This window comes from Nematolebias whitei, chromosome 5, assembly GCF_014905685.2.
Source record: "Nematolebias whitei isolate Nwh7 chromosome 5, NemWhi1, whole genome shotgun sequence".
Lineage (NCBI taxonomy): Eukaryota > Metazoa > Chordata > Actinopteri > Cyprinodontiformes > Rivulidae > Nematolebias > Nematolebias whitei.
In genome coordinates this window covers 31,827,633-31,855,437 of record NC_056502.1, presented here as the reverse complement: position 1 = coordinate 31,855,437, position 27,805 = coordinate 31,827,633, and the positions used below count along the sequence as shown (strand labels likewise).

The 27,805-nt window shown below is 40.7% G+C and overlaps 2 protein-coding genes across 5 annotated transcripts in view; both read right to left on the bottom strand.

Moving 5' to 3' along the window:
- Positions 1-10,782, bottom strand: part of LOC119409519 (myelin basic protein) — a 24,133-nt gene extending 13,351 nt beyond the window's left edge. For 3 of the 4 annotated variants that reach the window (XM_037676411.1, XM_037676414.1, XM_037676412.1), the window contains exons 1-3: positions 10,645-10,782; positions 1,280-1,465; positions 1,156-1,182 (exon numbers count right to left, since the gene is read on the bottom strand). In XM_037676411.1, coding sequence (XP_037532339.1) covers positions 1,156-1,182; positions 1,280-1,465; positions 10,645-10,764 — 333 coding nt within the window. In that variant the 5' untranslated portion in view covers positions 10,765-10,782. The remainder of the gene's footprint in view (positions 1-1,155; positions 1,183-1,279; positions 1,466-10,644) is intronic. The other variant, XM_037676413.1, reaches the window with a different exon arrangement.
- A 95-nt stretch (positions 10,783-10,877) lies between these two features.
- The window catches only part of LOC119410371 (myelin basic protein), a 144,467-nt gene continuing 127,539 nt past the window's right edge, over positions 10,878-27,805 (bottom strand). The window contains exon 4 of the mRNA XM_037677283.1: positions 10,878-11,190. Within this exon, the coding sequence (XP_037533211.1) occupies positions 10,901-11,190 (290 nt within the window). The 3' untranslated portion in view covers positions 10,878-10,900. The remainder of the gene's footprint in view (positions 11,191-27,805) is intronic.

Below are 27,805 nucleotides of genomic sequence, written 5' to 3'. Positions count from 1 at the left end.
CAGTATACTGTGTACTTTTACTAAGGTCATGTACTCAGTATACTGTGTACTTTTACTAAGGTCATGTACTCAGTATACTGTGTACTTTTACTAAGGTCATGTACTCAGTATACTGTGTACTTTTACTAAGGTCATGTACACAGCGTACTCCTCTTTATGTGAAAACCTTAAAGCAGTGAGCTGTATGCAGGAATAAGCTCTTGAATGTGGTTTTGTTGGTGTTGGGGACTTGGGTAACCTCTGGGTGTATTTCACTCAGAACATTTATTTCTGCTTTAACTCTACAGGATGCATGTTCAGCATCTTTGTCATTAAAACATTAAAGGTTCACTGGTTAATATTTGGAGCTGATCACAATCCCATCACCATCACACTAAAAATCTAGTTGTATCTGCAGAAAGCAACACCGCAGCACGATGGCACCGCCATGTTGTATTTTAGGGGTGACACTCTTTTAGCAATGTGTCATGTTTGTACTTTTAGAAATTGTTCAGAGTTATGGAGAATACCGGAGGTTATTACGTGTTTCTGTTTTGCCAGAAATCCCTGCGGTGTTTTTGTTCGTCTTTTAGCAGCTGCTGTGACCACTTATTTTATTTTTTAAACCAGTATTAGAGAAATGTCCAGTTCTCTGTAACCCGTTGTTCAACAATATGCTCCACATCTTGATGGGTGTGTTCAGTGATGCTGAGGAATTGGTTCTGTAAAGTATTTTAACTGTGAACCACATCTTTTACTGGAGGATGTAAATGTCAGGAAAATCTTGCGATGAACTTAATTTGACTTTGTCATTCTTTTCCCCATTTAAGAGATTAGTTTGTTTTTCAGTCAATTTGTACCGGACATATGTCACAAAAAGACAAGAGAAGTAATTCAATTATTTACTCCTTACTTGTTTTTACATCACAAAAACCTGGTGCTTTGTTATTGGTTCGTATACTTTTTCTAGTCACTGTACTTGAAAGTTTATCCGTCACACAAATGTGCTCGTGCACAAATGCACCATTTTCTAAAGAGTCTTCACAATAAACCAGGTTTGTCTTGTCAACCGTCTAATAAAATCAACCAGAATCCTTAAGGGTTTTACAAATGTGTGGCGTTTTGTTGGTGTTTCGTAGACGCTTGTAATGGTGGACAACGTACAGCACTACTCACCCTAGACTTGGGACGAGAAGGGGACACCTGCAGGACATTTCAAAGCAGACAGGAAAGAAGCTTTGACTTGGTGAGTAAGAAAGAAGCAACAGAAGGAGCAGCAGAAGGAAAAGCGTGCACTAACATTGCCGGAGCACTTTGAATCTTCTGACGTGTGAGGCCTGTGAGTGTTAGAGCGGTGTGGCTCACTGTGGGCATTACTCACGATGGTGCGGAAGAAATGGACCACGGCGTTCTCTCCTCCTCGTTTACGCGGCGAGGTCACGGATGCTTTCTGAGGGGCTGGAGAAAGAGCACCTCGGAAAGAGCCCTGGGAAAAGAAGGAAAGGAGCGGCAGACCTTATTCACCGTGGCCTTGGAACGTTGACGGATGAGCTGACGGATGTTAGGATGACGACCAGGATCTTGCAGCCATGTTGTCATGTTTCACACTCTGCTTCAGAGCTCATTGCACAGCTGACGGCATCTCATGAGTAAACTCTTGAGATGTTGTGCCACAGCACCTGATTTAAATATCATTAGCAGACTTGCTGACCAGTGTCGTTGCCTCTCAAGAAGATTTGTCTGGAAGTTCCTCGTCTGTTATCAACTTTAATTAAGATAAGAAGGCGTACATTTGGAGCTTCCCAGAAGACTCTTACTGACATGTTTCTCCAAAGGGTTTGGATTTCTGTCTAAATATCTTGGACTAAACTGTTGCTCTCTGATCAAATCTAAAATAAACTCCACTAAATATTGGCCAGATTTAGACTGTCGCCCAGGATACAGCTCGTTACGTCTGAAAACTCTTTGTTTTTAAACAGGCTTTTCAAAAAGACAGAGGAAAAACAAGTGATACATTTTATTTTAATGAGTTGATAACACCCAGGGGTGGACAGAGATGTGGCTACAGCTGCTATGAATAGAAAAAAACAATAATTCATTCATTCAATGAGAAAGATTATTGGCAAAATCATCCCAAAGACAAAATTTCAGGCCAGTAACAACTAAAATATTTGTCCAAAAGTCAGTATATGAATAAAAATGGTAGAAATGAGCATTTGAAAGTAACAGTATGCTCTAGTCAATGAGTTGATCTTGACAAAATAAAAGCAACGTTTATTTATCATCGAGCACAAAACCGAGCACTTCAAATCCAACTTTAATGGGATGAGTTGGGCTTTACATCGTCTGCCCTTTAAGCATGAACAAAAGAACAAAACATTAAAAATATTTAGCTAAATTCACATTAAACCTTTGACCTATAAACAGTGAATCTTTCTGGGATTATTAGGAGTAACAATAAACGAGTGTGTGGAGCCTATAGTTAAATGGACCTACTACAGAGCCTGGTGGAACAACGTGCTCGACATGGGACCAAAAGGTCTTCAGACGTGACTTACTGTAAGTCAGGGGTGTCCACTCCTGGTCCTTGAGTGCCCCTAAATGTTCCACTTGTTCCTCTGCTCTAACACACCTCATTCAATAGTTGAATTACTGCGTCATGTTCTCAGAAGTTCGGTGATCATACATTCAGGTCAGATGCGTTGGAGCGGAGAAAGAAGTAAAACGTGCAGGTCAGTGGCCCTTGAGCACCAGGACTGAACACCCCAGGTGTGAGGCTATGTTCACGCTGCAGGCATCCCGTTTTGCGATTTTTTTTTTTACGACAGTCTGAATGTGAAAAATCTTTTTTGAAAGATGTTTTATCATACACAACCAAGATCGTTTTCATGTGTGACACTAAATCAGATACTTCTCCGCTGGTTTTCAAAGCAACCTCGGTCTGAACAGTCAAATTGAATTTCACCCAACTTTTACGTCGGTGACGCAGGAGTATGTAGATTGATCCAAATATCAATAATATCGATGCCATTACCAGTTTAGATCTTGAAACTCCACATCTTCGCCTACAGAACAGGAGTCCAGTCGCTTTGTCTTTTTAAAACAGTTTCTTTGCGCTGGATGAGTTAGAATTTACACCAGCATGAGATACTGGTGTCAGATCATATCGATACTTGAGGCAAGATCAAATACAAGTACTGGGGAAAAAAAATATTACGTGCTAACATGTAGTACTAGCACCAATATTTACTTTCAGAAACACAGCATGCTACGTATGATGTTACATCTTCTGCACATGCGGGTCGCCTCAACCGGAGTCTGGTGGAGGTTTCATGTTAGTTATAATGTGAACAACCACACACACAAATAAAATCAAATAGAGCAAAAAAATTGGAATTGGGCATTAAAACTTGCAGTGTGAACATAGTGGTGATGTACCCCGAGTCATAGATACACAACGGTATGTGTGGAAGGCATGAGTCTCATCCATTTCTTCTCATTTCTTCACATCAAAGAACTTGAGGATGAAGCTTTCAGTGCCATCATCACTTCATAACATGCGACCTGCTCTGTATTTTATGTGTTTTGAAGATAAATCCTCAAGCAAGAGAATACAAAATAAGGTAGAAAAAAATCCCTCATACTACCATATTACAGGTTTATTTTTATTTTTTTTATTGACGTCAGCAATCCTAGGTAGACAAGAGATCCTTTAATGATGTCCTCTGGATCTGTGTCTCGCTCTCTCTTTGTGTTTTTTACATTTTACATAACTATCTCTGCAGATGTAGAAACTGATGAGAAATGTGAGAAATAAGTGAAGAGAGTTGTGAGAAAACAGAACTACCTCTGCAACCCATGCTTCTCTGTTTGCAGGGAAAATAGAGGCGAAAGGAATAGATGGCACGAGAAACGGGATCAAATCATTCTGAAGGATTTGTCTTAATAGCTTCACGTTCAACCAGTAGTACCTTTGAAATGAAGTACACTCCTGTACACTGTGTTTGTTCTGTTTCTCCTCTGTTTTATTTAATTTTTCTGTGTGAGAGTAGAGAGTGAAAGGGGATGCTTCATAAAAAGACTTCCAGCTGCTGTTATGTTGGGAAAAAGCTAAAGGCTTTTCAATACTGAAACTGATGAAGGCTGGGCGTATGCCAATCTCTGTCAGCTTTCAGAAACTATTATAACGTCAGTAGTGATGAATATCTGGTTACTAATGAACATTTTAGTTGAAAAATGCACATAATGGGCGCAGAGTGACACAGATAACTCATTTAAATCCATTTTAATAGACTGCACACAGGATTTATGGTGGCTAGACAGATTACTGGAACTGAGCTTCTTATAATTCTGCTGTCACAAAACGAGCTCATTTGTTTGGACAGTAGAAATTATTTTAAACAGGTTTAATGTTTTGTGTTAAGATAACATTTTACCAAATTATGCATACGATTGGTCAGAATTGAACAACACTAATTTATTTTTGCGTACTGATTTTTTGTTTCTTGCATTATAGCATGTTGCAAACAGGAAATATCTAATACAACTATTAGCATGCTGCTAATAGTGTCAACTCAGTGCAACCATGTAGTCCATTACTAAGCTTAGTACAATTATTACCATGTTATTAATAGTAAAATCTCTGTAAAACTTTTAACATGCTGCCATAAGTAAAAGCTACAGAAGAGGATTTGGCTCACGGTAAAAATAAATAAATAAATAACTTCTCAGAATTCTGACTTTAATTTCAGAATGCTGAGAAAACATTACTGTGACCACCGTGGCCATTATCCCCTTCTGTAAAAGCTCAGTACAACGGTTAGCATGTTGATAAGAGTAAACTCTCAGTGCAGCTATTATGATCTTACTGATGATTAATTAGTTCATTAGGGCGGATGTGGATGAGTGGTTAGAGCAGGCGTCCTCCATTGCAAGAGTTGGGGGTTCAATTCCACAAGCAGTCACATGCTGAAGTGTCCCTGGGCAAGACACTGAACCCCTCATTGCATCCGATGTGTGTCCCATCAGTGCATGAATGTGATAAATCTGATTATTCTTTGTATAGATACAGTAGAGTGCTGTATGAATGAGGGCACAGATTGTAAAGAGCTTTGAATATCTTGATAAGATAGAAAAGTGATATATAAGCACAGCCCATTTACATGTTGCCTATTATTTTTTAACAAAGGTGGTGTAAATAAAAATGTGAAGTAAACAAAATGAAGTGCTTCAATGTGTAAGTTAATTTTATTTTAAAAAGTAAAGGGTCACTAAGCACATCAATCAACTGCGTGATAAAGCTAAATTCAGAAACTCGTGCTGGACAGTGTGAAACCATGAATCAGAATTCAGTGCTTTACTGGTCCTGAACTTGTGCTGGCTAATGATCATCAGACATCTTCACTCAGGTTAAAGGTCAGAGTGATAAAGAATGAGCTTTACTATGAATACTTATTAATTATTCCTAAAAAGGAGACGACTTCGCATCTTCAAAACTCCTTCTGACTTCTCACTTACCTCGCTCGTCACTGAGTATCTACGTTGTTGTAAAGCAGCATTTACCAAGAAGAGTAGAACTTCAAAATGTCCCCCGATGCAACATACAGGAGATTTTCTTCTTCTAACGTCATGTATTTGTTCTCAGCTTATCGGTGCTGTCATGGTTACTGAATGTGGAGACAAAGACTCTTGTTTCTTATTTCCCCTGAACTGTGCAGGACGCCAGCGTTTATCACCGTGGGGTCCGTTTCAAGTACAGGAAGATGGAGCTAATTATTATTTTTAAGGGTCTATTTTTGAGCCGTACTCATGGACTGAACTGAGAAAGAATAATCTGGTTAACATGCGACACAGGTGATCTAGTTGAAGATGCACACATTTTTCTTCTGAAGCCCGCTGGGTCTTTTGAACACTTGTGAATATTTTTTAGGTTCTGTTAAACATTTGAAAGGGTGTGGAGGTGCTTTTAAATTTGTGACATACACGTTTTGGTTGCATTAACTGCATTAACTGTCTGCCTAAAGCATCGCTATTTAATTACAGCACGTTCCAGTCCTGCTAAATTACTGGTACTGATTCATTCTTGACGTTCTCTCAATTTTAAGAACTACAATTTTGCAAATGTCATTTCTGTAGAAAAACCTGACACCCTAATTAACTTATTAACATTCAGGTGTTCTCTACATGGCGGCAAACTTGACGTTACGATGGAAAAACTGCAGCCACAAATGCGTTTTTCTTGATTTATTGAGCACTCGGGTCGCAGTATCTTCTTCGTGTGACTGATGAAGCGGTTCTGCTAATAATTCTGTTGTGTCTGTCATTTGCAGCTTGCATTAAATTTGCATTCAAATGAATTCAAATCCTTGTTTGGTATTACAAGACAACAGTTTCTTCTGCCAAAGCGCTCATTTTGGTGCAACCAAAGCATGAATATAATTGAATAAAACTCCACGAATGCCATTTTGGATCTATAATGGATGTTATTGATCTTACGTTTCCTGAATGTCTTCAAAATGACAGTGTTCATGGTAACACCACCCAAGATGTCCATTTTAAGGCTCTAACCAGTAACATTGATCGGAGTCCACTTTAACTTATTTCTCTTCACGTTTCTCCAGAAAACTGGAGCAATCAGCTTGTTCTGAACAGAGAATTAGGCTCTCTTTTGGCAGGCAGACCGCAAATGTTTTCATCTATTTCCTGGCAATTTAATCTTTAGGCACACATAAACAAGCCGAAGCAGTCATCCATTACTGAGCTCTATCTGTGTGGAGATAAACAGTCGCTCTGCTTTCCGTTACGCCTTCCTTGATAACTCCTTTTGGTCTGCCGTGTATTTGTGAGAGGGAATGAACTGTGGAACACGTCAAACTTTCCTTAAGTTCAAACTTGACAGCAGACAAAAAAAAAGTCTTTGTTTGGGTTCAGAGCGGCTGTTAAAGATGTTAGCGGGATGTTAAACGTGTCCGAGACATGAAGCTCAAATAAAAGAGAAAACAAAAGAGAGTGTTGAGGGTTGTTGTTAAAGACTTTTAATGAAGCATGAATCCAAAAAGCTCAGGAACAGATCAGACCAGAGACGGGTCACAACACATTCCAACAGTTTGAATAATCCAATGCAAACAGTAGATCGGCACAGATCCACGACGTATTCACAGACCGGTTCAAACACACCTGACCCTGAGGTGAGCAAGCTGATGTGAGAGGGGGTGTCGGACCGTCCCTCCCTCATCCAAGACACTGGGGTAGAACAGCTTGGACATTACTCCTGCATCAAACAGCTGATTCTGTGTACCGTTCAACAAATGAGGATACCATACAATGTATTCTGTTATCTCTCAGTCTTTAGTTCTGCTTAAATAGCTACTGTTCATGCAAACTTAATGTTCCCTCCACGTCATTGTCCCCATGGCTTGAAATGATCACTAAGTCATTTGCATTTCACCGAAGACTTTCTGCAGATGCTCGGTGTCCAGAGACCGAGGTTTTGTATTATTTACAACGCCATCTCACGTTTCACAAAACATCTGCTTTCACGTTGAAAAGGAGTGGTTAAAACGGCAAAAGACAGTTTTTTAAAAGCACAAGAAATGGGCGCACGAAATGACTCCATGCTCGCCAAGAAAGCAAACCATTAAACATCCCCGGAACAAAACATGCATGCTCATTTTCTACCGACAAACACCGGCACAACTGTCTCAGTAATACTGCAGTCTGAGTCCAACCAGGAGTTCAAAATATGTGGGAATTACATGCACACAAGATAAATAAGACGTCTGTTTTCTCTAGAAAACCTTTTCAGAGAAGTAAATATTTGCAGGAGGATGATAGTGCAGTTTTTTTTGTTGTAATTTTTATTTTTATTGGTTGGAGGCAGCAGAGGTGGGGTGAACGGGTCATTGATATTTAGGAAGTGCTTGTTTGAAGGCAAACCCTTGGTGAAAACAGCGCCAGCAATCTATCTATATATCTGTACAAGTTCATTTAACTTTTAAAATAAAATTCTGTTAAGAACGACACGCTAAAAGCGAGATAATCATACAAATACAGCGGCCAATTCATAAAATCTGTTGCTCTGTTGAACTTTTCCCTGAATGTTTGAGTTAAATATGATCTGATCAGCAGAACAGACTAAAGCTCTGATATGTTACATGAATATAAAACCATTTTTATATTAAATCTTGTTTTCAAACGTCACTTGTTATAAGGCATGGGAGAAATGCATATTTCCTTGCTTCATGGTGATTTCTCTGCAGTTAGCGGTAAAAGCGCACCTATTAGCTAAACGTGGAAAGAAGCGTCTATTTTGTTCAGAGCGTGTCGTGCGCTGCCGCCTACAGGGGGCGCTGCTGAGCACGTCGTCCCTGAGAGAGCTGGAAGCAGAAGAAGCGCACTCGTGTTTAGCCGTGACACAAGCAAACCGCCAGTCGTCCAGGTAACTGAATGACGGGCGTCGGGGATTCAAACGGAACCAAAACAGGCCTAAAAGGAGAGGCTAGCATCTCCGTATTACCGGCAACTTCGAATGGTTACGGTAAAATGTAATTAGGAGCTAATATTAAAATCTATTCGTCGGCAACACTCATAGTTTAAAACAAAATATTTCTTGATTTTAAAACTAATTAAAATTTCCTATTCAAATATACTTTAAACAATATAATTACATAAATAAATTTCTTTGATCATTTATAATATAACGTGATTCTTAACTTTAAAAGTGACTTTAGCAAACTGAGCTCAGCAGACAGCTGAAACTACCTCCCTCTGTGACTTCGGCCCCGTCTACGCCGCTCTGCTACGGGGACGGGCACTGACTTGAAACAGGCGAATTTGAAGAATTATTTAAGTCATAATTAACTTTTTTTGTTCTTTACTCGCAACACTTTACATTAACACACAACACATTTAGTTGATGTTTTTCTTAGTTCATATCTTAGATGTTATTACTGTTTTTCTTATACATTTTATTGTTGGATGTAACTGGGACCCTGTGTACATAATTTCGCTCCACCACATGTACCACATGAGGTGCGAATGACAATGAAGAAACTCTCTCTCTGACTCTCTGACACTTAAAAGCTGTTTCTTCACGGTGCTTTTCCAGACGGTGTGGTTTTTATCAAATGCAACGCCCATCATCCACTCCCCAAAAAACCAACCGGACCATCCATCCATCACTGTGAAAGAGGCGGGGGACACCCTGGACAGGTCTCCAGTCCATCACAGGGACACAAAGAGACAAACAACCATTCACTCTTTCACTCACACCTAGAGACAATTTAGAGTTACCAATCAGACAAACATGTATGTTTTTGGTTTGCGGGAGGAAACCGGAGAAAACCCACGCATGCACAGAGAGAACATGCAAACTCCACCCAGAAAGGCCCCCAGACCAGAATTTGAACTGGGGCAACCTGCTCGCTGAGCGGCAGCAGCTCCACCAACTGAGCCACCGTGCTGCCCACACCGGACCAGTGAAACAAAAAATAAAGTTGGAGCTTCATTTTCTGCCTTTGTAGTTTCTATTGAGAGGATTAAGCTTCATTGTTTTGGTTTTATTGTCAGAATGTGTGATAGCCTTGATGTTGATCCACTGGACCGGTGAAGGCGTGCAATGATCCCGGCTAGCAGAATTAGCACCAGTGCACATCTCTGGACCCATAACCTCTGTTGTACAACTGGGCGAGTACTAATTAATTCAGCGCGAGTTCCAACCACGTGCACACAGTTATTTGTTTTTAGAATATTCTAAAAATTTAATAGTTTCTGACACATTTTATGACCATTTTTGCTTGAAATGCCCATCCCCGTTCTGCTTTTTACTTTAACAGATATTTTCTGTTTTATATAATTTATTATTTTTTTACATTTTGTGTCAGTCTACACTATTTGAATAAAATGAATGCACTACAAATACAGAAAAAAAAACGTTCCTAGTTTGACTAAAGAGTCTCCTTTTTAAAAATATTATTCACAATTTACCATTTTTATCATTGCGGCACTAAATTATGAAACATAACGGTGACAAGGTCAGAATAACAAGCCAGACACAAGAAAAAAAGCACAGGTAAAATGACTCCACTGTTTAGCTTTTTCAAGGGCGTGCACAAAAACACTCAACAACTACTGAGCAAATCATTTGCAACGCCAGGAGACAGTTTCAGCTTTTTGAAGTATCCAGCGTGTGGGCGGGGCCTTGAATTGACACCTGCAGAGGAGCAGACATCACGCCCCAATGACGATTTGTTAACTTAAAGATCATCAGAGGGTGAGGTACCTGAAGCTGTTCTCCAGTTTGACAAACGTTCTAATAAACAAACAACAAACAATAAAACATCACACCCACTGAAGGAATGCTACTAACGTCAGTACCATAATAAAATTAAAAAACTAATATTTAAATGATTGAAAACAATCAGAGCCTGCTGTCTCATATAAAACAGATCAAACTCCATCAAGTCATTTCAGCTGATCTGAAGCTCAGGACAGTTCCAGACCTGGGATCACAATCAAAACAGCAATAAAACCAAACTTAAAGCGTTAAACTCTTACAGCACGTGTTAAAAAATCCAAAGCGGCTCTGGGGGTGGATCAGCAGAGTTATGCGACAGATAAGAGAGGGGTTGAGGTGTTTCTACCTCAACACACCCTCCTCTTCCTCACCTTGCTCTTCCTTTTCTTGTCTCCTCCAAAGAACTTCCCAATCTGATCCAGGAGCCCGGGGTTCTTCTTTCTGCGGCCCAGTCCGAAGGCAGCCTGAGCGGAGCTGCTTGCAGATGCCATGCTTGGAGGAGTAGTTGGTTGTATTTTTGTACTTGTCAAATGTGGGGCGTTAAGTCTCTCCCTTGAATGAGAGAGAGAGCGAAGCTCGAAGGTGGAAAAAGAAAAAGGAGAGGAAAGGGAGGAATAAAAAGTCAGCTTATTCTAAGTCCTGCTCAGGGCTCTCCGACCCGCACTCCGAAGCCGCTCCGCTGTGCTCCTGGATGGTCTGCAGCTCGTCCGACTCGGAGGGTCGGTCTTTGAAGGTGTTGTCTTCTCGGCCCGGGGCATCTCGGGAGAAGAGGCGGACCAGGTGGGGGCGTGGTGTGGCGGCGTCAGGGTCAGCTGTGCTGGCGATGATCCAGGGCTGGCGGGGGCCCTCGGAGTCAGTCACCGCCGGCTTCTCCGAGACGCAGCCATTGTTCTGGTTGGCATCTGCGGCGCCCAGGCCTGCGCAGAAACAACAAGGGTCATCTATGGGCTCGGGCCCTCATGGCACAAACCAGAGCAGCACAATGGGCCCCGTTCACAGGGCCAGGCCTTCCTGCTGCAGTGCACACCAGCAGACCTAACGTTTCACTCTTTACACTGGAAAAAACAGAAACTGTGACGTTCAAGAAAAACATCTGTCACAACCTGTTTCTTTATGCCAATGTGAACTACTCTGAAGCAGGTGCATTTATAATCCTGTCAAAGGGCTCAGGGATCTTCTTTACTTCCTTAAACTTGAGAACATCACGATGTCACTACATGGCTCTCATGAGCAGCTTACGCATGTTTGGCAACCATTGCAACTGTTGGCTAAACGAACAACTTTTCCTCTGTACCAGACTAGTTGACATTAGTATTATTTACTTATTTACTTTCCCTCCTTTATTTTCTGGTTTATAGTTGGTATATTTTTATTTTGTTTCCTTGGAGGTTCCCTCTCTCTCTCTACTTTTTGGTTTTCTATGTTGACAAGATTTATTTATTTTTTCTTGATCCTTTTCTTTGAGAGTGGAGGCTGCTTGTTTGTTCGTTTGTGTTTCTTATTTTTGTATATTGTTAAAAAAAAGGAAAGAAATGTTTGAAAAAGAAAATCCTGTCAAACTAAATGGGGAAACTTTAAACTTGGAAAAACTCCACAGACAGTGGGTTAATCCCTTCTTCTTATAAGAGCGAGGTTAAAAATGTCCAATCTGTTTGACATGCTTTGAAAGAGGCAACGTGACGGACGCCACCTGGATGTAAAGCCACGCTAACGTTTTTACTGTAACAATATCACAAACAACAAGTGTTCTTAATGAAACTGTCGCTCCTGAAATGTTCACTTTGACGGTGATCTGTTCAAACCGTCCAGCTCCCACAGCAGAGGACATCCAGTGCATTCCTCCCACGGAGACAATGTCCACACTGTCCTCAAAGATAGGGTGTAGCACTAGATGCTAATACGAGCTCAAACAGGGCTCTGTTGTCAGAGCTGCAGCTATTCCAGAGAAACAAAAGGTCCCGTTGTCACTAAAATAACTCCTATAAGTATGGATTTTCGACCCGATGCACAGTGACATGTATCTGATTTGGGAGCAGAAGCAGCGAGTCGTCGTGTCCGTATGAGCAGAGAAAGTTTAACTTCTGTAGAAGTTAAAGATCCGCTGGGAGATTTAGATGGAATCCTTCCTAATTCTTTTGTTTTCCTTGATTTGCAGGTCGGATATGAAATGACGCTGCAGACGAAAAGCTGATTTTCGTTTGCCTCACAATGTTTGGGAATGAAATGTTGGTTTGACGTGAGGAGCAAAGTTCACTGCTGACTTCTCTCTTGTCAGAACAGGGAATGGTGACACTGCTGCTTTTTACTGGAGTCACAATAACTCTTTACGCACGAAATCCAAAGCCTGACTTTTTAAAAAGCTTTGGATACAAGACATGATGATAAGAGGCTAAAAGTGACAGTTCAGATAATTTGAAGTGGGGTTCAGATGAAGGGTGATCTTACTTGTTAGCTCTTTGAACGTGTCATGTTTTCAGGGTTTAAACCCAGGAACGCAGACGTGAGGAGCTTGATTAAAAACTTGCAGAAAAACAGAACTACAACTCACAGAGGAGAACCAGACGTACACACAGAGACACAAAGCTCAACCGAGGAATGAACAAAAACCGAGAGAACACGGACAGAGACTGACAACCAGATGGGAAACCACTGAGCAAAATGAAACAGGGAACAGGTGTGAGTGGGCGGGGCCAAGAGCTGTGGAGCAGACTGAGGAAAAGTACAGGATAAATGAACTGACAGAAACTAAACACAGGAAATAATCATCACTAAAAAACAGAATAAACCCAAAAGACCAAAAAACAAAAAATGATCCTGACAGAACAACCTCAGGTTAAAAAAATGTTTGTGACTGGATTAATGAGATTAAGTGTCCAACCTTTAGGATTTGACAGCAGTTAATGAACATTTGCATCACTGATTATTTGGCTTTGTTTTTTAATGCATATAATTAATTCATTAAGTACATGTGCTAATAGCAGCGGCCCTGCTGATGCAGCCTCAGCCACTTCTGCCAGAAAACATGTGCTATGTTAAAGTGAGCGTGGTGTAAAAAAGTGTAATAAACTAATGAAACTTAAGCAATCCACTTTGATCTTGACCTGCTCAGACTAGCCAGTAGCTCATCAGTTTTGTCAGAAATAAACTCTATTTCTATATAAAAATTTACAACAGAGACATCCAATGACTTATTTACATGTGGAATTCATTTCAAGGATTCAAGGTTTTTATTTGTCATTCCACCACATGGAATGAAACTATGTACACAGAGTCCCAGTTACATCCAACAAAAGTATAAATTATTAAAGAAAAACAGTAAAAAGATCTAAGATATGAACTAAGAAAAACATAAACTAAAAATACACTAAGCTACGCCGAACAGCAGCACGAACATGAGTCTGTGTGAGCAGATGAGTATGAATAAACACAGCAACATTGAAACAGATCAGCAGCAACATGGAACAGATCAGCAGCAACATGATGTGATTTTTTCACAGTGATTATTCTGGTTAGAGATTCATGAGTCTAACAGCCTCAGGGTAGAAGCTGTTCCTCAGTCTAGTGGTTCTACACTTAATGCTCCTCAACCTCCTTCCTGAGGGGAGTGGGGCAAAAAGTATGTGTGCTGGGTGAGTGGGGTCCTTCATGATGCAGGTGACTCTCTTCCTGCATCTGGAGGTGTATATGTCTGTGATGGTGGGGAGACTGACTCCAATAGTCTTCTGTGCAGCCTTCACCACTCTCTGCAAAGCTTTTCTTTCTGCAGCTGTGCAGCCTCCATGCCACACGTTGATGCCGGAGCACAGGATGCTCTCCACTGCACACCTGTAGAAGGAGGTGAGGACTGAGTCCAGCTCGTCTCAGCCGCCTGAGGAAGTAGAGTATCTGATGAGCTTTCTTGATCAGGCTGGTGGTGTTGTTGCTCCAGCTGATGTTGTCATTCAAGTGTACACCCAAGTACTTGTAGCTGGAGACCATTTCCACCGCAGATCCTCCTATTTTTGGGGGTGGGGGGTAGGTGTGAAGTCCACGACCATCTCCTTCATCTTCTTCACATTGATGTGAAGGTTATTTTTCCTGCACCAGCTCTCCAGGTGTTCCACCTCCTGCCTGTAGCTGGACTCATCATTGTTCGTGATGCATCCCACCACCATTGTATCATCTGCAAATTTTACAATATGACAGCCTGGATGAGTAGGTGCACAGTCATACAAGAGCAGAGTGAACAGGAGGGGGCTCAACACACAGCCCTGAGGGGAGCCAGTGCTGAGGGTTATGGTGGAGGAGGAGAGGTTGTGGATCCTCATTTCAGGTGGAGCTTTAAATGGAATACATCACTGAAATGTTGATCCTTAAGCCTCCAGTATACTCGGGCATACTTCATCCCTGCTCTGGCCTTTTTTTTTTCTCCTAAAAAGGCCAGCGATCTCTTCCTCCTCCGTTGACACCATGATTGAAATGTTGAGAAATGAAGGAATTTGTCACGAGCAAATTAAAATCAGGTCCGGCGTGGCTGCAGGAGGGTCTGGAGAGTTTTTGGTGGGCTGGTCTGATGTGTGGGCTGCAGGGCCAGCGCTCCCTGTTTTTTTTTTTTTTTTAGAACTTTTTATTAACATATAAACACAGAACACCGCTGCTTCTTGCTGTCAACTCTCTTTTTTGGGGGGGCGACCTGTCAATCAATCCAGTAGGCGTGTCAGCAAATGACCAATCAGCGACCTCAATTTGTCCCGAAGGTAAACGCCCCTTGCCTGTGAAGCGGCTCTCCAGCCGGTCAGGGTGGATGCTCGCGTATGAAGTCTGAACCCTCTGCAGACAGTGCGCACAGTTTCCGCGTGGCTGACAGGACGCGCGAGTATACTGAAGCCTTTATTCTCCAGCCCGCACCCTTCAGTCTTTGACACTGAACCTCCTGAAGGTCCCTAAGACCCAGTTTAAAACTCGGGGTGACCTCTCTTCTCAGGCTGGGGAGTCTCCAACCTGCCTTTTGGTAGATTTCTGGTAACTTCCACGTCTATAAAAGATGATGACAAATTAACTAGAAGTTTGTGTTTCTTAATTATTTTTAGGAGTTTGGGGCCACATCAGAAAGGGTTATTTTCTTCAAACTCTCCTGACCTGAAAACATTTTATTGACATCTCAGGTAAAGGAAAGCAAGGTAAATAAAAGTGACTCTCAGGAGTTTGTGAGCAGACAGCGTTACCCACCAGTCGGGCTTGTTTATTAAACTGTTTGATGAGTTGCATGCATCTGATATTTCTACTGGGATTACAACAGATAAAAAGCAAACCAACTCAAATCACTTGTATAAGCTGCAGTTATTTGCTTTATCTCAAAGGTTTAGGGCTATTGTTGCATTCAGTTTCCTCGTCTTTGGAGAGGAACTGAATGAGAGCAAACATCTTGAGAGGCAAGAGGAGATGCAGAATATCTGATGCTGATTTCATCTGGACCTCCTGTGTTTACTGCAGTGAACTGCAAATATTATCAACATGCACAGCTGCATAAGATCATCATTCACACCCATTCATTCATTCACAGTAAAGAATGTGAAGCATCATGTAGCACATCACATCTTGTTACAAGCAGTAAATGTTGGATCACCAAGTTGTTCTCCCACTGCCTGTTATCGTACCCCAAGGAGAGGAATAAATATGAGAGCTGATGTTCAGTGGCCTGCCCAAGAGGCCTCTTAAATTTCCATCATCCATCATCTGTTACTCTCTTTTGTCAGCCCAGTGGTGCCATCTTTCACCACTAGAATACAAATAAAACTCAAGTTGTGGAGAGAAAATCGTCTTCAGAAACGGGTCATAATGCTCTTGTGTTCAGCTGAGTGTTGGTCATGTCTGACCACAGGAAACATGTTAGCTCCAGACGAGCACATGAGTGTGTGCACGGCTCAAAGGTGCGTTAAAGTCATGACTTTGGCTTCCAAACCACAAATGTGTCATAAGAAGCAAAACGCTGATGTCTACCACCAGGCGCAATAGCTGAGGCAGGAGGTGACCAATGGTGGCCATCATAGATTAATCTTTGGCCAATCCACCAGCCCCCCAGTCTTATATAATAATTTAAAGCTATTTATACTATAATTTATCTTTGTGCGACTTAGTTCGCTGTGGTGACCCCTAATGCAGGGAGCAGCTGAAAGAAGAAGAAGAAGAAAAAAAAAAGTAATTTTAAGCAATAAAACTAGAAAGCAGATTCCTCAAATGGCAGGGGTGGACAATTTACATACATATATATGGCGGTGGCCATCCTGGATTTTTACGTGGCATCCCAATATTTGATCGTGACCTTTCTTACACCTAGATACAGTCACACACCATGATGGAAGTCGACACATTGCTTATTGTTCAAGTTATCCAGTCACAAGTTGGACTGTTGGATGGAGGGTATTTCCAAGTCCCCTCTTTGATCCATGATGGAGGACAACAAACGCATCAGTTGTTCATCGGACCTTTTTAGGTTGATAGCAACACACGGTCTCATTTAATTATTCTTTAAAAAAAAAACCAACAAAAATAAAATCCAACTACCATCATTTTTCCAACAAATACTGGAGGACAGTTGGCTTGAAATTTACACAAAGCTAGTCACTTTCAAATTCCAAGACTAATGTTGTCAAAGAACCAGGCTGTAATCTCAGATTAATGGATTTATCAAAGCAATATAGATTAAAAGGAAGAAAGACAAATGTTTCAAACATTTTGGATTGGGCAAGGTCTTGACCAAAATGTCAATTTTTGTATAAAGACAGAATATATTTGTGGAGAACATGTAGATAAAATGTCTTTGTATGAACTGTAGATGAAAGAAGCGCTAAGATCCAACGTGACAGATGTTCAGCAGAAAAAAACAGGGATGACCAAGAAATGAAGTCTTGATGAGAGGAGGAAATTTTGTAAGGGAGAGCCCTTTCTTGAGTGGAGGATAGAAGGGATAACTGTAACAGTCCTTTAAAGCTGCTGCTGATATATTCAGGATGGAGAGAACGGGACTGGTGAGGCAGAACTTTCCCTGTTTAAAAGCAACCAGTCAGAAGACTAGAGCAAACAATGAATAAAGACCAGTTTTGATGAAGCAATTTAGGTCAAAATTTGATAAAAGTTATGTGCAACCTTGCTTGAATGTACCTGGGGGTGGCAAGTAGCTGGAAAACCATGAGGGACCAGAGTATACTGATCAAAGTGAAAACACAAGTAACACAACTTCAACATGAGAATCCCAAAACAGAAAATCAAAAACAATAACCAGTAAAAAAAGAAAAACATGAAGCTAACAATAAGCCTGAAACATCATCAAATGGTGAGAAGAAGCATTAAGCTGATGTCCCCCATCACTGAGGGATTTAAATAATGAATGTTTGTAGTTTTAAAGATGAGTGTTTTTCTGGACTGTATTTGAACAGAGAATGAAAGTTATGTTAAACTTAATGTTTCTGGTGCAAGATATTCAAGTGGGTAGAAGTTACTGTGTAGAAAAAAAGTGGTAGGTTTAATTTTAATGTTTTTGTTTGTTCAAGGCTGCACAGAGTGACGGAGAGTGAGTGGAGACGGGGGGGTGGGGGTGGGGGTTGGGGTCAATGGTGGCCTTGGCCACCATAATTAATTTCTGACCACCGCACCGACCTCTCCAATCATTTGAGAAAACTATACTTTTAAGAAATACAAAAACTAGAAAGCATAGTTTCTTCAAATAATTAGGGTGGACAGTTAACATAAACAATGTCACAGTTGGTAGAGCTGCTGCCTCTCAAGGCTCCAGTATATTCGGGCGTCCTGTCAGCTGTGCGGAAACTGTGTGCACTGTTCGCTGACAGTTGAGACTTTATACTCAAGCGTCCACCCTGACCCGCTGCAGTCAGCTTTGCAGGAAAGGGGCGTTTACCTTCGGGAAAAATTGAGTTCGCCAATTGGTCATTTGATGACACGCCTACTGGATTGATTGACAGGTCGCAAAAAAAAGAAAAAATGAGAGCTGAGAGCTCCTGCCGCAGCGGTGTTCTGTGTTTATATGATGTTAATAAAAAGTTCTAATAAAAAAATAAAAAAATAAAAAACAGGGAGCGCTGGTCCTGCAGCCCACACATCAGACCGGCCCACCAGGAAATCTCCAGACCCTCCCGCAGCCACGCTTGGACTGATTTTAATTAGCTTGTGACAAATTCCTTCATTTCTCACCATTTCAGTCATGGAGTCAACGGAGGAGGAAGAGATCATTAATTCATCCATCCATCCATCATCTTTAGCCGCTTATTCCATTTTGGGTCACGGGGGTCGCTGGTGCCCATGTCCAGCAGTCACTGTGCGAGGGGCGGGGTACACCCTGGACAGGTCGCAAGTGCATCACAGAGACACATAGAGACAAGTGAGACAAACAACATTCACTCTCTTTCACACCTAGGGACAATTTAGAGTTACCAATCAGCCTAACATGCATGTTTTTGGTCTGTGGGAGGAAACCGGAGTACCCGGAGAAAACCCACGCATGCACGGAGAGAACATGCAAACTCCACCCAGAAAGGCCCCTGGACCGGGGTTTGAACCAGGAACATGCTCAATGAGAGGCAGCAGCTCTACCAGTTGCGCCACCGTGCTGCCCATCATTAATTCATTCAACCTTTATTTAGACAGGTAAATCCCATTGAGCCTCGAGGACTCATTTACAAGAGAGACCTGATTTCAACAAAGAATGGACAACAGCGACAACAATAAACACTTATAAAAAGTCATACCATTTTTTTTAACAAATAGGATGGCTAAAAAAGAAAAGTAAAAAGAAAAGAAAAGAAAAGTAACAAAAAACAGCTAGATTCTAAGGTGAATGTAGAAAACTAAAAACAGGAACATGTCTGGTCATGTTTGGACTGTCATGTTTGGTCCCTGCCAGGAGTCCAACAGGTTCTTAGATCACTTGCGTCTTGGGAAAAAAAAAAAAATCAAAAGAAAAGAAAAGGCCAGATCAGGGATAAAGAAGGGGAATTTAATACATTTGTGTCACATACAAAACAGTCTGTCGCTGGGCAGTTTATTGTGTGACACCGAGTGCACGTACTCGGTCGTATAAATGGAGCTTTGCACGGACATGCCCTGCGGGGGTACGCTTTGACTCTAATCCTGTACGCGCAAACTGACGTACGCCCAAGTATACTGGAGGTTTTAGCGAGCAGGTCGCCTCTCTTAAAAATCCCGGCCTTGGGGCCTTTCTCTCACAGTGATTGCTGGACATGGCCACCAGTGACCCCTGCGACCCAAAAAGGAAGAAGCGGGTAAAAGATAATAGATGGATGGATATATATATATATATATATATATATATATATATATATATATGGTAATTGCCATATTGTAATTTGTTGTGGCAACCCAATTTTCGATAAGGACAAGTTGTCCCCTCAAGTTGTCCAACTCACAAGATGGACGTATGGATGAATGAATGGAAGGACAAAGACAGGGTATTTATAATACCCCTCTTCACTCCATGAAAGAAGTCAAAGACACAAACTGCAAAAAGTGAAGGAGGGCTGAGCATTTTCTGAACTCTGTAGTTTCAGCTACACATGTGCTGAATGTTGCTTATAATGTCGCCACACAGTCAGGTCTACCATTTCTGCTCTCACTGGAGAACGTTCTGGATGGCAGGAAAAGTGTGAGTCAGTTCAAGTTTCCCTGCCAGCTGTGCAAACATCTGTGCTTTCCATGGCTCTGCTGTTTTCACAAGTCAAAACATCTGGATCTTGGTGCATTCACACCAGCCCTGTTGTCCCGAACTCTAGCCCGTTTGCCTAGGAAGTCCGTTTCGTTTGGGGAGATGTGAACGCGCCATTGAACTCACGGAACAAAAAGGCGAACTCTGGCTTGAGCTAAAACCTAGGTCTCGGTCCGGTAGAAGAAAACTGTAGCGCAGTTCGAGTACAGTGTGAATGTAAACAGACCGGGCACCGCTCCTCAAGCATGAAGAGGACTACAGCGCAGGGCAAACAAACTTATCTCATGCAGAGCCGTCAGCTGCCTTGTGTGAAAAACAATATTCTCCATGGTCTTCTGCCTCATCTTCTGCTCATGCTAAGTCCATTGTTGAAAAATTACAAAACATAACTTCTAAAACCGCTAAAATTTGATGCCACTCCGCTTTTGTTTTTATTTACAGAAGAAGAAGAAGACGTGTCTTCAGAGTTTTTTGAGTCGTTTCTTTCAGTAGTTCTTGGTGCAGCGCCCCCACAGGCGAGTGGGGGAACAGGTTGGTTCAACAGGTTGACTCGACTGCACAGTGCAGTGTGAATGCAAACGCACCAGCTCAAATATAAACAAAATGTCATGAATATTGGTCCCGAACCGAGTCTACCGGACTATCAGGTGTGAAAACGACCTTAATGCTATCAATCACAGACTGACTTGTTTCATTCCTCACCTCCGATCTTCCTTTTAGTTTAAGAACAGTTACTGTACCACAACTGTGGTGACAAAATCAGCTCCAAGCAGGACTTAGAAAAAACCCTTACAAGTTTCATTCATCGTGACTGTCTGCTGCTCGGTGACAAGATTCACTGTGAAGAGTTTCTGATTGATTGGAAGTCACAGGATTCACAGTGTTCTTTAATAACTGAGCATCACAGGAGATCCCTTTGAGTCTGGTAATATTAAAGAGACAAGCAGGACCTTCTGATGTCAGTCACACTCTTTCAAACTGGATGACTGTCTCTGGGTACAGTGCCTATATAAAAAAATAAAAAAGAAAAGGAGGGGAACTTGTAAACAACACTAAGGGCCAATTATTCAGTATAACAGCAGAGCAACAAGAGAAGCAAGCATCTCCTGAGAGGTTGCTCACTCCACTTTGTAGGCTTCTATCATGAATAGAGAATTTATTCATGAGCTGAAAACCTGAGATAATGACAGGTTCCTGAGGCCGTTCAACCATCCGAAGGAGTCAGGAAGGTCAGAACCTGATAATCATGCCCTAACAGAGATTTCTCTAGGTGCCTTTATGAGCTCCAGGAGAATCTGAATGTGCTTTTTGCTTCACAAAATGGAGCTGACAGGACTGCCCCATCATCTTGATCCAAAGAGCTAAAACAGCCTTAATATGCTGCTCAAATGTTTTTATTTTTTAAATTTGACCTTTTGTTTACCAGGTGAAATGTTTGAGAACCAGTTCTAACTTTCAAATATGACCTGGAAAATAAATTCCTACAAGAAATGGGTACATCAAAACATTATATCAATACAGTGTACAGAAGTATACATACATAATAAATATAAGGATTCAAATATGTGCATGCTGAACAAGCCTGTATAAAAATGTAATAAGTATTTTTGTAAAAGAGTTCAGAAATGTGCCAAAGTGTATCCAAGAATAGTCATCGAGAGCAGCAATCAGCTTCAATCTGTTGTAGTTTATGAAAGGCTTTGAACTTTGATGTTGTAGTTTATGTTTAAAATGTGAGAGAGATGTCAGAGTTGTGAGTTTGAGAGTGTTGTGTAAGGTGTTCCGGTTGTCTGCGGCAGCAAATTGAAAGGTGTTATGTCTAAGAACGGTGGAGCTTTTTGGAAATTGATATAGTCCCTTGATCTAGTAAAATAATTATGATGGAGGAGGTGAAGAAGAGATGAGAGATAAAGTGGTTTAACTCATGACCGTCTTGTGGACAAAGTAAAAATACAGATGGAGCTGCTGGGTTTGAAGGGAAGGACAGCCCGCAGTTTATATAGATCACAATGGTGAGTATGGGCAGATGGGCCAGCAGCAAAACACATGGCAGAGTGATAAACGGTGTCCAGTTTTTTAAAGGTAGTGTTTGATGTCCATTTGTAGATGATATCACTGTAGACCTTGTCATTTTGACAAGACTTAGCTTAGCAGCATGAGTAAAGAAGGCTGTGTTTAGGAGGAAAGCTAGTTGGGCTTTAAGTTTTAGTTCAAGGTTATTGAAATGAGACAGAGATAAGTCCAGCCAGATCCCAAGATATGTATATTCAACCTTTATTAATACAGGTTAATCCCATTGAGCCTCTTATTGGCATTTAGTCAAAGATGGAAGTTATGAAAGGTGAGGTGAGGTTAACTTTGAGAGTAGATGCTGTAGAATGGAGAGGAGAGAATGAAACGTGAGGATGAAAGTAACAGTTCAGCAAATGACCCATTATACGCCTGTTGACAAAATATTATACAGCAATCTATAGGAATGGCCCAGACAAGCAAAGACCTTGTATAATATTTGACCTTGATTTGTGACCTTGACTTTAAACTGGGGTGATGAAAAGTGTATAATACACTCCAACTAGTGATGATGTATATGTGTATGAAGATTCATTTAACTATCTTGAGAGGATCAAAAGTTATGGGTGGGACAAGAGGAAGTTTATGGACAGCGACTACACCATATGTCCTCCTTTTGACAGGTGTATAATAATAATAATAATAATAATATTAATAATAATAATAATATTAATAATAATATAATGATAATAACTGAGATGAAAACTGTCAGCTTGTTGAAAAATCGAGGTATGCGAGGAGTGGGCCTCATGCTCCTCATTTTTCCTCCTCTTCCTTAATGTGAAGCTGATGTGAAGCCAAGCATCTGGGACAACAACGAGGACTGTGGTAGGACAGAGGCGCGGGAAGCATTCCTCTGAAAAACATCCATTGCTATGTGGCCCGAGCCCAAACCTCCCACCTGAGGGCAAGAATCTCCCTGCTGCTGCATTCATGTTGGATCTGAAGCACCCACAAGCCTTTGGGGACAGAAAGAGCCCCTCTGTCTCTGACACCCTAACTGGCATTCAGAACATCAGTCCTCCAGAGATTCTACTGGAGGAGATAAGAGCTGTAATTTAAGCCAAGTTTATGACTTTCCAGACTTAACTGTGGGAAGGGATGTGATCCCAAAGAGACCAGTACAAGCTCTAATTCTGTGCTTAGTATGGAAAATGTTTTCACATTTTTCTCTGGTACGTCAAGCTGAAACCATAAAGTCCTGGGACTCCAAATATAGAATGAGTTATCTCTGTGGTGAGCTCTGCAGACTCCACCAAACGTCCAACAGAGTCAGAACCACTGGGTTTATTCAAGTGGAAATGAGGAAAACGTTACTTGGTTCGGTGGGCTGATTTACAGTTTCAGGGCAAATTATGATGCAAAAAGTCACTTTTAAAACGTCTAAACCATATTCCTGTGGTTTCAACTGCATTTATTGACCAACAGATACAGTGCAGAGATACAGGATGTGGAGTAACCCTCCTTTAAACAGACAGGAATGTGTGCTCGTCGCTGGGATCAGGGTGAAATAGGAAAGGGATCAGAACGATGAGTGGACAATGCATGGTGAGCGGAGAGTCTCCAGTTTTCATGCTGTTGGCTACATTATTGGATCTGTCTCAATATAAACAAGCGGAACCAGAAAAATCAAGCTCTTGCTGTGTCCAAGCTTGTGAGAAGAAGAAAAGATAAGCAGCACAGAGTGCGTATGATCCAGAGAGCAGTGTTAAGGAGTTGTAACATCCCTCAAATGTAAAAGCAGTGCATCACCTAGTAGGCTGATTAAAAATTTAAGAGAAGAGGGATAAAGTTAAAAAAGAAAAGAAAATGGACAGGAATGCTTTATATTATATGATAAATGTGGAATCATTAAATGCATTTATAATGGATTTCAACAGGACATTAGAAGGAAGTAACGTTACTGTAAGGTTACCGGAGCATTTAAAACATTAGTGACAGAGTAACAAAGTGTTGAATGATTTTTAGGATTTGACAGGAACAACAAAAATACATAACACCCGTCGACAAACTATTATACAGCACTCTATAACAATGGCCCTGACAAGCAGGGACCCTGTGTAACGTTTGACCTTAATATGTGACCTTGATCTTCAAGCTGGAATGATTTATTCAACCTTTGTTTATACAGGTTAGTAGTTTCATTGAGTCACGAGGACTCATTTACAAGAGAGACATGTTTTAAATAAAAACCACAGATGAGTTACACACAATAGACAATCATATAAAATCATATAAAATGAAAAGTAAATAAAAGAAGTGATATAAACAAAATAATAAAAAAAACATGCTACATTGTAAAATGATTAAAATGTGTATGCAACACGTCGTGTGGTGGTGGTACAAAATCATATACAGTTCCATTAAATTATCTTGAATAAATCAGAAGTTATAGCATGCATAAGCAATTATCTTGTTTTAACTATGACCTTCATTTGTGACCTTGACCTTGAAGCTGAATGATGAAAATTGTATGTGACATTTTGTCTTGTGATGATGCAAATGAGTATCCAGTTTCATTAGTTTGACTAGAAATTTCCCAGACTTGGGAAAAATAATCCATTTGTGAGTCCTAAAGGGGCAGCACGGTGGTGCAACTGGTAGAGCTGCTGCCTCTCAGCAAGCAGGTTCTTGGTTCAAACCCCGGTCCAGGGGGAGGGAACACTTGTTCAAAAATTACATCAAGAAATATTTGTCTATTTCTTTAAAAACTAAATTGTGAAAACTAAAGACAATTAAAAAGCTAAAAGTGCAAAAAGTCATTTATATTTGACATTTTTTGCAGGCTATTATAGATTTAAATGACTGATTAGTTTATGGTGCACAGACATTAAATTGTATTTTTAAGCATGTATGAATGGTGGTTGAATTTTACCCATAAGAAACTGTTATTATAAAGTTTAAACGTTTCACCACAATAAAAATGTAATGCAACAGGATCAAGAAGAAGCAAGACTGAGATAGAAAAAAAAAAGTTCAAGAGGAGCCATTTTTGTTTTGATTTCTAAGGTACAAAGTGATTGTGTCCACAATGTACTGGTGTAGGTTCAAAACTTGATAAATAAAAAACAAAACTGAATTTGTACTCTGCAGCTAAAGACACTTGATTGGTAGTAAAACATTTTTAACTACAGAATAAAAGTCTAATTTTGTTTAACTTTTTTCGAATGCTGCTATGTTAGTTGTTCAAAAGTTGTATATCTCAAGTCCATGTGAAAACACCAAAAACTAAAATGTCAAACATTCTCAGCACAAATTCAGTTTGTGTGTGTGTGTGGGGGGGGGGGGCATGAGGAGCAAACTCTGCAGAAACTCTTGACCTTGAACCATAGGCATCGCAACAATTATATGTGAAGGGGACGTGTCCCACTTACATTAAAAAAATATTAATTTGGACCCCCCACATTTACCATGAAATATTAATTCATTCAATGCTGTTTCTATTTTTTCGTGAACAAATCCATTCCACTTAATTAATAGGAGAATACTCAAACCACTAAAAATCCACTCCGTGTTTTCCTGGTTACCTACAACAAGTCACCACACCACATGCAGTGTTTCCCCTGGATCACTTGGCTTGGCAGGACACTCATCTCTGAGGGTTTTTCTGTGGACGGGGCAGGGGGAGGAGGGGGAGACACCCCTGTGTTGCGTGCTAGCTTAGCGTTACATTAGTGCCATTACTTCTTTGAGAGAAGTGGAGTGCTATGTCTGTAGCATCTTAGCTAGCACGTCTGTATTGTACATAGACATACAGTATATGGTATTGCACGCCGCTAACTTAACGCTACGGATGCGTGAGAGAAGCAGCGCGTGCTCTATTCACACAAGGAGAGCTGTTGGTCAGGCTACTTACTGAGCCGTGCTCTCTAAAATAGTTATTGAATCAAATGTTTACTTATGAAGGTAAACATAAATGTTTAACAACCCGTTAAAATACACCAGGATGCAGGAAATGACATCTATTTTATTCAAGAATTTCTGGGGGAGGATCCTCAGACCCCCCCCCACCCCCCACCCACACACACACACACACACACACATACACATATACACACTACAAATGCTTCTGATGCCAACGCCTCAAACACAGACAGACCACACTGTTATTTTTACTGTAAGCTGTCTCTGAATCTGAACCAACATTCAGGTTTGGTCCGTAACTCAGAAAAGAACCCTTGAAAGAAGCTAAACTGTTCACTGAGACATACCTTCATTAGTGGACATGCTTGGCTTGATGTTACCATCAGAAACTTGAAGCAATGCTGTAAATTCTGCCCTTTTTGGTGTTTTATAGTGCAATGCATCTTTCTGGCAGTCTTCTTGCAGCATCACCACCATCATAGCAGCAGCTGCTTATTGGTGTAGTTAAAGTTGAGTCCATGAATGAATACAAAATCACTCCTGGTGACAGAGATAGACTCACTGGTACCTCTTTAAATCAGGCTATAATCAGTCACAATCCATCATTAGTTCTTATTTACTCTCAGTACACCAGGCAAAAAAGAGAAAAGACTGACTGAGGCAGCAATAAAAACTGCTTCTGACCACACAGTGCGCAGAAAGTCAACAATATGAAACTGCTCCAAAGGATAACCAGTCACCTCTCAATATGATGTAATAATTGTGGATTTTAAACATGTTTTTACCAAAATATGTTTAGTTTTTTTTTTGTTTTAACCAACTATCCTCAGAATGTTCCAACAGATAAGATGATAAAATATATATTGGAGTTAGTTTTAGTAGGATCCAGTCCAGGCATGGATCAGTACATTATGACAATATGATAACCCTGAACAAAAAATATCACATTTTCAAAGTAAATGTATTTTGAAACTTACCACACAACAGAATTATATGGAAACAGAAAACTGTTGTCATTGACCAGCAAGAAAGTCCATAATATGACATTTCCAAAATCACAACAATCCTCATAGTGTGAACGTTTGAAAGTCAAAATGTTACAACTCGGGTAAAAAAATTGACATATAAAAGAGAATAAGGGGCGGGATCTACAACACCCGCTTTTTGTTGGAAAGTACAGTACCTGTGTTCAAGACTGAAGCCTCAAAAAGTCTCTAATGACACCAGGAAGTAGCTAGATTTGTCGCTAGTCGCTTTTTTTTGGAATGTATTCGTGAGAGGAACCTCACTAAACGTAATGACAAATGGTGTCAAGTTGGCAACACTGAACAAGTGTCCCAATCCTTTTCTTCCTCATACGTGTACCATATTTGAATTTATTTATGATAGTCTGAAGGTGACATATTTTATTTTTTCAAACTGACCGAGGTCTTTCTCAGATGTGGAACTAAATCATATATATCATACATGGATTTCAAAGTGACCTCAGTCTGAACGGTCATCTCACATTCATCTGACTTTTAGTCAGTGAGGTAGGTGTGCGTGGATCAATCCACATATTATTGAAACAAACTTCATGCAGTTTACAGCTTGGACTCCACACGTCTTCAGCTACAGAACAGACGTCCAGCTGCTTTGTCTGCTTTTGTTTTTACTGTTTAGATTTTTCATGTCCTGAATGACTGAGAATTTACACCAACATATAATACTAAAGGTGGCATTGGATATAGATACTAGGGTGATGGGATCAGTATTTGGCTTGGTTTCTACAAAGTACTTTTTGTTTGTAAATTGTTTGCCAATGGGGTCTTGGCCACCGTAGATTGATTTTCGGCCATCCCAATCATTTGAGGAAACCATATTTTCAAGCAACTAGAAAGCAT